Source organism: Dromaius novaehollandiae, chromosome 5, assembly GCF_036370855.1.
Source record: "Dromaius novaehollandiae isolate bDroNov1 chromosome 5, bDroNov1.hap1, whole genome shotgun sequence".
In the NCBI taxonomy this organism is placed as follows: Eukaryota; Metazoa; Chordata; class Aves; order Casuariiformes; family Dromaiidae; genus Dromaius; species Dromaius novaehollandiae.
In genome coordinates, this window is record NC_088102.1 from 39,119,910 (window position 1) to 39,133,020 (window position 13,111).

Consider the following 13,111-nt stretch of genomic DNA (forward strand, 5'->3'; position numbering starts at 1 on the left):
GAGGTGATGTGCATTGATTAGCAGATGAGGGTTGCTAATGCATCAGCAGGCCGGGCTTGCTGGGGTGTTGGATCTAAACAAACACCATGCTCTCAGAATTGCACAGAATAGCTGAGGTTGGACAGGACCTCTAGAGATTGTCTAGTCCAACCCCCTGCTCAAGCAAGGTTAGCTAGAGCGGGTTGGTCAGGGCCATGTCCAGTCGGGTTTTGAGTATATCCAAGGTGGAGACTCCACAACCTGCCTGAGCCTTCTCTTGTCTAGACTTCTCTCCTCCAGAGTCCCAGCCTCCTCAACCTCTCCTCTTATGTCAGTTGCTTCAATCCCTCAATTAGCTTAGTGGTCCTTTGCTGAACCTAAGCCAATATGTCCATGTATTTCTTGTACTGGGAGCCCAAAACTGGACACAGTACTCCAAATGTGGTTTCACCAGCCTCAGATGTGATCTCAGCTGCTCTCTGAGGTTTTCTGCAACCCAGACCTCTCAACAGAGCCCTTGAAAGGGGGATGACCCATCTGTTCAAGTTGATCCCTTTGCTGCTGCCATTGAGGGAGTGCATTTGTGATGGACCCAGTGTGCTCCACTGCAAATGATGGGCTGGCTGACATTTCCTCCCCGGCCTCTGGTTACCACTAGAGTCTTTATTGCTGGATGGTTTGCAACCAGTGCACCTGATGTACTCCTTGCTTACATCAAATGTCAGAAAGATTTTCCCCAATTTATAGCTGTTTGACTAAGGATCACAAAGGCTGCTTGGGTTCTAGCAGTATTTGTAATGTCACACAACCACGTGTTGGCTGGTAGCCTTGTCTTTTGAGGCACAGGAGATTTGACACCCATACGCAAAGGTGAAGGCTCAGGTCATGGCTATCCTGTTAGAAGAGGCAAGGGGCTGAGTCTTGACTGCAGCTTGACAGTGCCATTATGAAGGGAGTTGAAGATTTCAGGGTGTTCTTCAAGATGACATCTTTAACCCCAGAGTCGTGTCTTTCAGCAAAACACATTTGAATGTGCCAGGCTGAGTTATTGCTGTGAGAATAATTGTTGCTGAATTCACCTACACAGTCAGTGTGCCGACCATTTATTTTACAACCAATTATTTTACAGCACTTTGGGATATGTCAAGTATGAAAGGGACAGGACTGTTCTGTTCTACTCAGTTTATGGCCTGGTTGCGAGTCTGCAGAGGACCACAGTGATATTAAACAACAGGAGGCATAAAATTGCACTGCCTGCTACCCTGCTGACTAGTCAGGCTTCTAGACTGTCATTATTTCTACATCCATAACAGCCTCTGTAAGCTAGGTAGAGCAGGATAACTTGAGTTAACCATTTGAGATGCATTTGGTGAAAGTTAAATATGATGCCACTGTTGCTATGGGCCTTTTTCCAAATTTAGTGATCATAATTATATTATGGGTAGGCTATAAGAGGCAGTGAAGGTGAAAGAGGACAGCTGATGAAAATGAGCAACAGTGAGGGCAAAACTTTCTATGGCTGACAATTTTTTCAAAGGCCCAGTCTTCGGAGGTGAGTAGAATATGTGCTGCCAGATGAAGTTTTGATGCTTGAGACCTTTGCAAGCCTGGCTGGTAAGTGCCTGAATCTGGGCACTCCAAAATCAGCTGTAAAACTGTGGGAAAGTCTGGGAAGAACAGCCAGATACTGTCTCCCATGCTGTTCAGATGACTGCAGGGCAACGCAACTTAGTGGCAATGCTGGTAGGAAAAGATCTTCAGAAGAGATGCAGAGATGAGACTCATACATTATGGTTTATTTCATGTTGGTCTAATCTTGCCAGCTGTAGGGCCCGGTTCCTGATTTGAAGACGCTTCCTGCTAACCAAATGTGTACGTGTGCAACACACACTCTCACACATGCACCCCTGGCAGCAGCTGCTGAAATCTTCCTTCTGCCCTGGGAACTCTGCTGTTGCAGCTGGGTAGAAAAAATGGGGATTATGCACTGTTATTGCCACTTGGGAGTGGGAGAAGCATTTGGGTATGGGGGTGGGGGGGAGGGAAGTGACTGTGGGGAGGAATAACTTCCCTCTAGCCCTCCTCAGTCATCCCTCTTGGTCCCTGGAGGCAGCATGGGCAGGCTGCCCCCCTCTGTGGGCTCCAGCTGCTTTCCTTCTCCACCGAAGGAAGAGGCAGGTGACTGGACCTGCTGCATGGAGCAGACCAGCATGTGAGCCCCTGTAGGGACCAGGCTGGCACATGAACAGGCCATGCTGCCTCAAATGCAGTTGGTCTGATACAGGGAGTCCTTCAGACAGACTTTGCTGGTTTGTTTTCAGTGTAAAGGAAAGCAACTGGTTAAAAAGATCCAGCAAGAGACTAAGGAGGGGAGCGTAGGAAAAAAAATGTGAAATAGGCCAGTAACTGTGAGCATGGCATTTCAAATGGCTCATTGCTAGCATCTTCTGTTCTGCAGGAGATGTCAGTCAGTCAAGAGCTGCTTGTCTGCTTGATGTCACTTCCTCTGCAGGACACAGCTGTCACTCTCAAACCAGTTACTTGCTTGGCATCCCATACACCCTCAAAGATAACTGTCACTCAAAAGCCATTTTGTGTGATTGCTGCATCTGCCTGATTAGTCATTAAGTGATACCATCACTTCTGCTGTGGCGACCATTCTTGCAGAAGGGAAAATCAACTGCTTTGCTGTCTGATGCCTTTCTTTCTCTTTCTCTTTTATTTCAGTCAGTATTATGGGTACTGTTTGTCTCTGGGTGCAAATGTAAGGGTGAATGGTTAGATTTTAAGTCAACAGACTCGAACAGCTGTCAGTAGTTCAATGCCTATGCAGACAGCCTTTGTATATCCTCCTAGAAAGGATAATGTTAAAATGCTATAGTATTTGGTGCAGTAGTTCACTGTAAAACTTGACAGAATGGCTTTGACAGTTTAAGTAATGGCAAAAAAAAGGAGACAATTTCAGAGCAAAGGAGAAAAGAGATGCTCCACTGCTAACAATGGAATAAGTGGGAGCATCTGTGAGCTAATGAGAGATGGACAGATCAGCAGAGGAGAGAAACTTGTTGGCAATGCTGATGTGGTGTGATGGAGCAGGGTAAGGACTATGATACTGGAAGATGACAGAAACTGTAAGAACAGGCAAAGGAGGCAAGGAATCCATGAGACAAGAGAAACAAACTGGCATGTGTCTGTTTTTGTGCTGTATAAGGCAATTGTCATTTGAATTTGGAGTCCTAATAATACATTTTTGTGCCTAAGAGTTAAAGATTGTCATGCCGGTCTCCGCACCTCACTGAAGAGAAATACTAGAATTGCTGCGTTCCTTGTTAAAAAGACAGGGAAAACAAAGTGCAAAGAAGATTAGGTACCTTTCCCAAGGTTTCACAACAACCTGGGAGCAGAGCTGGGCATTGAAGAATGAGCTGTGAACTGCCCAAGGAATATTTCCTCTCTACTGGGAAATCAGTGGAGAGCTGGGGAAGAGGGAACAAAACGTTTCCGTTTTTTTCCGGTTATATAGAGTTGGAAGATCTGAAACTTGTGGAGAAAATGTCTGTGAGCATTGCTAATGGGGTAGCAGGAGAAGGTGTAGAATGCCATTTCACAGCCATTATACTGCAGGGTGGAGAATGCAGCCCGTCCGAATTGCTTATGCTGTGCATTGCGTTTGCACAGATAAGAATTTCTGCATGGGGCAACCTTGTCTGTAAAATATTCAGATGACTGTGCTGGGAGAAGTTGCACTCATCAGTGCAAAGAGGAACACTCCCCCCATACACACCCCTTGATACTAGAGGATCCAGAGGGGTAGAAGCTAAAGGAAAAAAATGAGATTCAGCTTTGAAAAATGCAGGCTCAGTCATCTAGGGACATATAAGCTCAAAATACAAATACTCACAGGGAGGTATGAAGCAACGTAAGTCTGAAATAGAGTGGGATGTGATAATGAGCAACAGAGCAGTCAGGATTCTGCAACGTGCTGAAAACCCTCCCAGACTAAGGGAACTTTGGCTCAGTATGCGAAGCCATCACTGATGCTGCTTAGCAAGACAGTAGTTTCTTTCTCTATGGCTTTAGTGGGCCATCCTTAGGAGTATTGGATTACTCTTGTAGTCTGTTGCCTGTATAAAACAAAGCCAAAAAAAAAAAAGCCATCAATCTTTCTCCAAATTGCTCAAAATCAGAAGAGCAGGTGCCGATGAAATGAGACAGATTGCTAAGACCAAGAGGACAGTGCCTCTGTCTTTGTTAATATTATAGTTTTCATAACTATCCTCTTAATCGAGGTGCTTAAGCATGACTGATTTTTAGCACACGAATAATCTTGTTGAAGGCAATGAGGACCTGGTCTGTGTACAGAGGCACTACACAGAAAGAGGCTTGAAGGGGAATAATCTGTGGTTAAAGGAAAGCCAGAGAAGGGACTTGAAAAAGGTCATGGAAGATTAATTGGAGCATTTTGAATGAATGGGAGGGACAAAGAGGTCAATGTTTTGGACCCCACAATAGAAAGATGTTGACAAGTGAGCAAAGAATAGCAGGGAAAGGTTTACAGGTCTGCAGGGAATGCTTTGCAAGAGAAGTTATAAAAGAACAGTGAGTATCTTAATCAAACCAATCTGACTCCTAGGCACCAGACTGCACTGATGTCCATGGAGCATGAAAGCTTTTATTCCTTGTGTGTGAAAGCCTGTGTCCTGCAGACACAAACCCATTGCAATTTTGAGGGTAATGCAATGTACAGTGGGAGCTAGCCTAAGAAAAGGTCTGTGCTCTCAGAAAGCATAATGGCCAGTTTAGAGGAAGAACAAATAGGCAAAAGAGGAAAAAAGAACTTAAATCCAGAGAACTGCCAAGTTATCCCAAAGAAGGGAATCACTGAGAAAGCTTCTGTAGCTGTCATCTGCGGCACTGAGCCCTGCGTGAGGGGCTTTTTGCTGAGGAAAGTGGCAGCTCTCTTTGCACTCCCTGGTGGTGGGGAGCTTTGCCTGAGTCTGGCAGGCAGGAATTGCCTCCCAGCTGCCTCCGGGCTGGTGGTGCTCTCTGCTTTGCCTCTGTTTTGAGGCAGAGGGCATGCCACAGCCTCCTTTTCTAGTTGCTCCCAGACAAGTCATGAAGCCAGCTCTCTGGCTGTGGGTCCCTGTGCAGTTTGGTTCAAGCATCCTAGCTCTCTGTGGGTGCTCTCTCTTGGGTGCACAGGGAGCTGGTGTTCCTGCCTGTCAGGCAGGATCCTGATGTGCCCTGGTACGAGGGCAAGGTTCTCCCTTCCACATTATTGGAGTTTGGTATTCCTGCTGTAATTCATAGCATAGCAGGTTTGTGTCAGTCCCACTGTTGTTGTTGTTACGGCAACTCACAAAGGTCATCTCTTTCCTCCCTGGGTCACTGCAGCGTCCTGAACCGCACCCCTCCCAGTCTCATCCAGGAGATCATTTTGGTAGACGACTTCAGCTCAGATCGTAAGTGTGGATCTGTTACTCTTGCACTTGTTTCTTGCCTTCTCTTTTCCCCCTTTATTTGCTCCGTTCAGTTCCCCTCCCTCACAGAGTTACTCTCTTGTCTGTGCGCAAGAAAAAGGAATAGGGAAGAGGTTTTTCTGGGTCCAGTTTAGCTTCTGCACATGGCAGAGGCCAGTGCTTTCTGCTCTTTCCACCCCTGCACTTCCCTTTCTGTCAGCTTAGCAGTTTTGGCCTGATTGCCAGAGCTCCATCTAGTCTTGTTAAACACCGTTTCATGAGCTGTTTAGTGCAGATACTTACACAGATTTGGTGTACATGAGCGGCTGTGGGAAGTTTAAAAACCAAGAGGATGTGGTGAAGCCTACTGAAAACTGCTGCCTGGGGTCCTGCAGGCAGGCCAGGGCTGGGGCTGTCTGCCTGTTTCGGGGTGTCACAGATCCCAAGCATCCTTGAAGGGGCCATGGCGGGGGGTTGTTGCTTCAGATAGCACCATGCCTTCTCCCGCAGCCTGACAGGAGGAAGGAGTGTCCTGTGCATGAGTCCCGCCAGACCCATAGACTGGAGGCTGGGGGCCCACCTTTGTCCTTACAGTTGCTCTTGCTCCTGGCTGTTGTGCCATAGTGGTGAGGTGTCAGAGCAGAAGACTTCCTGCTTCTCCTGTGATGTACACTAGATCTAAATCTAGTTGTGTTGCTTGTAATAATTGATAATTACTCCTTCAGAACACTTTACAGGTAGCTGTGAATGCCCACCTTGGCCTGATGAGGTAAGGAAGCATTGCTCTTTTGATTTTGCAGCTAAATACTTAAGTAGCTTTGCCCCCCCCCCCCAAATTCTTGAGAATGGATCTTGAGACTGGGCACTTAAGTTTCTAAGGACCTCAGGGTCTGATGTGGATAAACTTATTAATTTTGTGAGGCTGAGCACCTCTAACAAACAGTCCTAAGTATCCCACATTTGGCATCTGAAAATTCAAATCCAGCCTCAATGGCAAAGCATTCCAGATGGACACTGATGGATGTCTGGGACAAGCACTGCACAGGGCTCAGCTAAAAACTCCCTTTGAGGCTCCTAAGTCAATAGAAGTACTTTCAAAAAGACCCATCCCATGACAACTCCCATTTTTCTCACAGGCAGTAGTGGCATGCTGGATATTTTTGATCTTACAACCACTTCACTTAGGCACATACATGGAGGCATGGAGCTCTTTAGTACACGTTTGAGGTCTGACACTTTCCTTTAAATCTGCCTTGTTTGCTCCAAAGATAGAGAGGGTCTGTGTCAGTGCTAGCAATTAGTTACAGTCAGAATGTTGTGCTCCACTCCTGGAGGGTGAATGACTTGATGTGGGTTCCTGTACTTACCTAGAATTGTGACTTGGCGAAGATAAGAGTGTTGCCTCCCTTTGTAGTAGATGTCCAGCAAAATCTCAGTAGTTTTTAATCAAGAGCACCTGCCACTTCGTTTGGATGGTGCAGCAGCTGCCAAAATGCCCACACAAGAGCAGTATTTCAGATTGCCTGAATCCTTGAAAATGGAAATGCTTCTGCAGAAGCATGCCAAGAGATGCACTTTGGCTGATGGCCTTTGCACCCTCTCCAGAGTGCTGAGTCTGTGGGAGGATGACAACAGGAAAGGGGGTGTGGGAGACATGAAAAGGAAGGTGGAGTAGACATAAGGGATGGGAGGGCCTGGTGGAACAGAGGAAGTGCATTTTGTAGGCATACCACATGTAAGTGTGTAGCCTTGCAAAGCTGTGTGACCTGGTGGTCATTGGTACAGCTGGGCTGGACCTGGTAGCCATTGCTCTCCATCATGTTTCCTGGGTAACATAAATGAGGGATGCCATAGGCTTCTGGCAAGCTGCCAATGAAGACCTCAATGAAGCATCCATGTATTAATGTAACAGTGTCCCTGAGGAAGTGGGTCGAATCCCTGTTGCTGATATTAAATAAAAGCAAGCAGAAACTGCCCTGAGAACAAATGATGGGAAATACCCAGCTGAGGTGCTAAGGACAAAGAGAATGGATGAGATTACTTAATATGACAGGACTCTCTTTTACTTGGCACTTCGGTAATTTAAAGTCCTGACTCTGTATGGTCCCTCCACCTCAACAGCACTTTGTGCTACATGGCTAGCCCCTGCCCTGTTGTTTTTGTGAAACGTTGAGCGCAGAAGGGTGAAGGCCCAGTGCCTCTGAACATTAGGAAGCACAGGTTTAGCTGTCCAAGGAGGACGGGTAGGCAAGCAGTGCTCTTTTGTGTACCCTTCAGACAACAGGATTAAGGCCGTCAGGCTGATTAATATGATATTAAGTGAAAGCAGAATTTCCCCTCCCATGGATATGCAAGAGAACGGTTAATTGAAGCTCTCTGTTGAAGCCAACTCATTCATGTACTTGTGCCAAATGTTTTTTGCCTTATCTAAGCTGAGGACTGTCATCTCCTTACCAAGATCCCAAAAGTCAAGTGTCTACGCAACACTCGGCGAGAAGGTGAGTGTGGAAAACTGTAGGTACAAAGATTTTGCTGATTTTCCCACATAGCCCTGTCTGCCTGCCAGCTATCTGCATGTTGTTTCTTGTGGGTCCGGTTTGTTCTTTCAATATAAGGATTTGGTTTCCTGATTTGGAGGTTCTGTGGAGGGAGACCCTGGCTTATCAATTCTCAGGCTTCAGTGCTCTCATTAACACTTTAAATAATGAGAAGTGGTGTCCAGATGCCCTGGCTAGAACAAGAACTGCATTTTGTTAAGATATTTATGAATATAAATGCAGATGTCCATAGTATAAAGTAATAAGTCATCTAGTAGATGTGGGAAAGGGAAAAAAACTACCCCATATCTGTCATAAATAGCTACAATTAAGGAAAATTATTTCGCATATCTCCTATATGCATATGTGATAACACTGACTTTCCCCTGCTGCTTTATAATCTGACCCACACGTGCTGACATATTTCTAAAGCTGTTGGGGCACAGCAGGCCTGGAGGGGGAGACAGTAGTGACTGCTCAGTTTGGGAGGGGCTCCCACTGCCTGGGATGGTCTGTAAGAAAGTACAGAGACATCTGCGGGCCAAGTTAACATCTCTGAACAAAGGGCAGAATAAAGGACAAATGTAAATAAAGTAGTGAGAAAGGCAGCAAGCAGAGAGTGGTGCTTGGTCCAGTAGAAGTTCTGAGAGAGACAGAAGGAATATTGCGATGAGAAGGACACTGAGTAGATGCAGATAAGGTGGCAGCAATGTACCTGTTGGGAGGGCTGGAGGGGAAGGGGTCTGTCATCAAGACAGGAACCAGACGGAAGCTCAGTGGTATGGGGAAAAAGTGAAATACCTGAGGCCATTCCTTGTAAGCTGGAAGGACTCAGCTTGCTCCATGCCCTCCGGAGGAGCTGCCCTGCTTAAGATGCTCTCCACTTCTGACAGAGATGTGACATTCGAAGAGCCACTTGCTGTTCGCATGTAATGGCCACACAAAGTGTTTTATTTTCTGAATCAGGCTCAGCTGTTTACCTTCCTAATCTTCCTGCTCCTCTACTGTTCGTTCTTCATCCTAGGGCTGATTCGCTCTCGGGTGCGAGGAGCTGACATGGCCACCGCTGACATCCTCACCTTCTTGGACAGTCACTGTGAAGTCAACAGCGAGTGGCTGCAGCCGATGCTTCAGAGAGTGAAAGAGGTGAGCACTGTTCCCCCTCCCTGGGATGTATAGGGCTGGCCTGTCCTGTCCTGGTGGATCCTCTGCCTTTGCATGCCATGAGCAGTGCTGGTGATGACAGCGCCTTCCCCAGTGCTCCCTTTCTCAGACAGGCCGTCACAGAGGAAGGTGCAGCCTGAGTGAGTTGGACATGAGATGCTTCCTGACAGGATTCTGTGTTCTCCTATTGGTGGGGCAAGAGGTGTTAAGAGATGGGGCACAATGCATAACCCTTAAACCATGACTCCTACTTCAGGTCTCCTGGAAGTGCTTCACTTCATATTTCTGTACCTAGTGTAGACACCTTCTCAACACACACTGTGCAACTTTACATGGTTTCCATCTTCCTTCTGGCTGCTGGACCCTCCCCTCTGCCTTGCTACTGCCAAAATCTTCCTTCCTTTAATGGTTCCACCAAGCTGCCAACACACGCCACCTGCATGCAGGTGGCTTCCCCGTGCAGCGGTGCTGCCTGTGTGTGCAGGGATGTCCCTTTGCTGATTCACTTGGGAAAGGACTGACGTGAGGTTGGAAAGTGAATAAGAGATATCAACATCAGCAGCTGTCACCCTGTCTGCATGGTAGGGCTGGAGGGGAGGACATGTGGCTCTGCTGTAAGAGCAGATGGAGGAGAGTGCAAGTGGCTGGGATCTATCCCCTTTCATGAAAGGAAGGATCCCATGGAGTAATGGGGCCCAGGAGAAGGTGTGGAGGCTCCAATTCTGCCTTGTATTCATGTCTGCTCACCACCGATGACCATAAATGTTTACCATATTCCTGCTCTTAATGTCAAGCTGCTGGCAGCAGCATAAGATTCCTAAGCAGAAAGGACGTGACTTTTTTTTTCAGTGAAGTATCTGAGCTGCAAAACCTAGGGTGCTGACTCCAGCTGTATTTAGCGAGCAGATTTCCAGTAAGCCTATTGCAGACCTACCTTCCACGTTTCCAGTGTGGGTTCTGGTTCAAATTTCAGTCTTGTCCTGAGCAGTCCTATCACTAGAGGGTTGGAACAGTTGCCACCAGGCTCTAAGGTAAGTGCTGATAGAGCATAGGCTGTGCAGACATGCTCCCTCTGTGTAGCTGTCCACAGCACACAGCCAGTGGGAATTTGGATGAACAACAGGCTTTAGCCTAGGGTGTGCTATCCTGGCCAAAGAGGTCAGAGCAGGAAGAGCTATTGCAAGGTGCAGAATGGAGGTTCGATAGGAGAGGCGTGGAGGAGCCACAACAGTGGAGGCTGGCAGGTGTCTAATAACAGGATGCTGCTTCCCGCATTGCCAGCTTTCTCAGTTTTATCATAGACTTCTGTTATCACGAGACTCTCTCTAGTGCTGTCTCTTGACATTGAAAAATTGTTACAATCTCAGCTCTCACTTAATAAAACTATTGCAAAGAAAAACTGTAAATATATATTCCCCTTAGTGCAAATAGAGTATTCCCAAATTCCTTGATTTATTTTTTCAGTTTGTCTTATGTTTTTTGAAGTAAGGGTCTTAATTGATGGAACTTGTTAGGAAAATGATTTATTAGCGGGTTGTGGGTTGATCGTTTCTGGGCTGATGACAATGAGTTAATTCAAGGGAGGCTGAGCAGTCAGCCTTCCAACAGCATCCAAGTATGCTGTCAGCAAATAGCAAAAACAAGCACAAAACCTTTGGAAGTGATTCATGTCGGGTGACTTAGGCAGGAAATAGAGCTGTGTCTCAGCAGCATTTCTGGGGGTCAGGGCCTCAGGCTTCCTTCTCTGTGTGCTTGCTGTGCAGCTTATTTAAGAGCCACTGTCTCTGTGTTCGGATGTAGTGGCCATGGATTTCTTGCCCACATCTCAGAACTGTGCTAGAGAAGCCAGGCAAAAATTTACATGTTACATGTCCAGCTTCATATTTTCTGATCTCAGGCAGCTTTGCCAGTCCCTCAAGAAAAGCCTGATTACTTCTTTCCCTTTTTCTCTCTCTCCTTCAGGATTATACCCGAGTGGTGAGTCCAATCATTGATGTTATCAGCCTGGATAATTTTGCCTACCTGGCAGCATCAGCAGATCTGAGGGGAGGTGGGTACAATGAATGACTTGTGTGAGTTAGACCAGAGGGATGGTGCCTGAAAAATAATTGTTATTCTCTTCAGCTTTTCAAGAAAGCAGAGTGATGCTCTTTCCTGATGGGTTCTCTGTCCTCTTTCTCCTGCAATTTGCAAGGTCAGATCTTTTGTAGAGTTAAAACAAAACCAAACTACACTGAGTTGCACTTGAGCTTTCATCACTGTCATTGGGCTTTGCAAATCCAGAGCTTATTTAACAGAATAAATATATCACCATGTCCTCTGGCCACTTCACACCTCCTAACTATAGGTGAATAGCAGGATTTCTGGGCTGCAGCTCTCATGCCAAGCTGCCAGACCTGAAAAGTGCCCCTTCTGTGCTCTCAGTTTTCTTGCTCGTAACCCAGAGAGACCTCTCTTTACAGTTTCTAGCAAGGGAATGAAGGTGATAAGAAAGGAGGATGAGGAAGGGCCACCCCTAGAAACTATTCACTCTTCCTGTGCTCCATCTGGTCCTTCCAGCATTAGCTGGTGTTTCTGCATGATGTGGTTTGCTCCTTGGGAAAGACACCCTACAGCAGAGGAGGTGAAACTGTGTTGGCACACAGCATGCCCGGGCTCTCTGTCTCCTCCATGTGGTGTTAAAGGGTCACGACAGTCTTCAAATTTGGTTCTGTGACTTCACATGAACTGCATGGTTTGTGGCAGTGCCTGAGCACGGCCCTCCAAAATGTTTAAAAGCATTCCCTGAGAAGTGTCCTGCACACACAGGCTGTTACAGACGAACATTCAGAGGGAACTTGGACTTTAAAACACATGTTCATGACACACAAGCCAGAGCATACCACATTTGCATCCCTGAGAGTGATTCATCTTATGATAGTAATTCAGGTAGTCCTAGGCAGTGGGCAGGTACTCATCAGCAAAATCTGTGCCTCCAACCAGCATACTTCTCCATTAGCTTCCCCAGACAATGATCGCTTCCTGCTGAGAGCCCAGAGGTAAACCTCCTGCCTTGTGTGAGTCTGGTTTGCAACCACTCCCTATACTACAGATATATCGATGCCCAATAGGCACTTCCAATTGCTACTTCTATCTACCAGACCCTCTCATGGTATCTTTTGAGAAGCATTTTCACCTCTCTGCTGGCAGCTGCACTCTACTGTGGCTGTTCCTATGATCTCCCACAGTGCGTAGTGCTCTTCTCCCTCCTCTGTGGCAAGAGAAAATGTAGGCATCTGGGATTCACTGCTACACTTTTTGACCTCCAAAGGCTACTCACTCTGTGGCTACCTTTCACAGTGGTGTAACCCTAGTGATTGTCTTGTGCTCAAGTCTCCATCACAGGCCAGCTATAAATAAATAATAGGCTTGGAGGGGGAATGGTTACAGTGAGCTACAGTCCTTTTTCTTCCCCCAGAATACATTGCATTCTACAGAGTATCTTGATTAAAGCATCATAACTTTGGTGGACTATGAAGTGAAAGATACACTGGCCAAAATGCAGGAATGCTAATTATTACATCTTGCACTGACAACCCCCTCCTGAAGATGTGGAATGTAATGGAGCAGAGACCTGTACCGCTAAGGGATGAGGATGCCAAGGGAGGAAAATCAGCAGCCTCTTGGATGCATTAGGATAAGACTCCTGCCATTTCTCGGTAGGCAGTGAGGGAGGTCAGGAAAGGAAAGGGGGAGTAGCCTGTGATATAAAGGTGGGGACTATCATTGAAGCTAGTAGAAAAACAAGAACAAAACCTGTCTGAGATGTTTCTTTCCTCCTTAGGATTTGACTGGAGCCTTCACTTTAAGTGGGAACAGATTCCTATAGAGCAGAAGATGTCCAGAACAGACCCAACACAGTCTATAAGGTAGTTGTCTCTGATGAACTGTGTGCAGCCCTCCAAATGCCTTTACTAAGCTTTTACCTGTATG

The 13,111-nt window shown here is 46.6% G+C and overlaps 1 protein-coding gene across 3 annotated transcripts in view; it reads left to right on the forward strand.

Moving 5' to 3' along the window:
• Window positions 1–13,111, forward strand: part of GALNT16 (polypeptide N-acetylgalactosaminyltransferase 16) — a 72,436-nt gene that overhangs the window by 39,164 nt on the left and 20,161 nt on the right. For all 3 annotated transcript variants that reach the window (XM_064512509.1, XM_064512508.1, XM_026095767.2), the window contains exons 4-8: window positions 5,374–5,441; window positions 7,871–7,936; window positions 9,000–9,121; window positions 11,102–11,189; window positions 12,963–13,047. In XM_064512509.1, coding sequence (XP_064368579.1) covers window positions 5,374–5,441; window positions 7,871–7,936; window positions 9,000–9,121; window positions 11,102–11,189; window positions 12,963–13,047 — 429 coding nt within the window. The remainder of the gene's footprint in view (window positions 1–5,373; window positions 5,442–7,870; window positions 7,937–8,999; window positions 9,122–11,101; window positions 11,190–12,962; window positions 13,048–13,111) is intronic.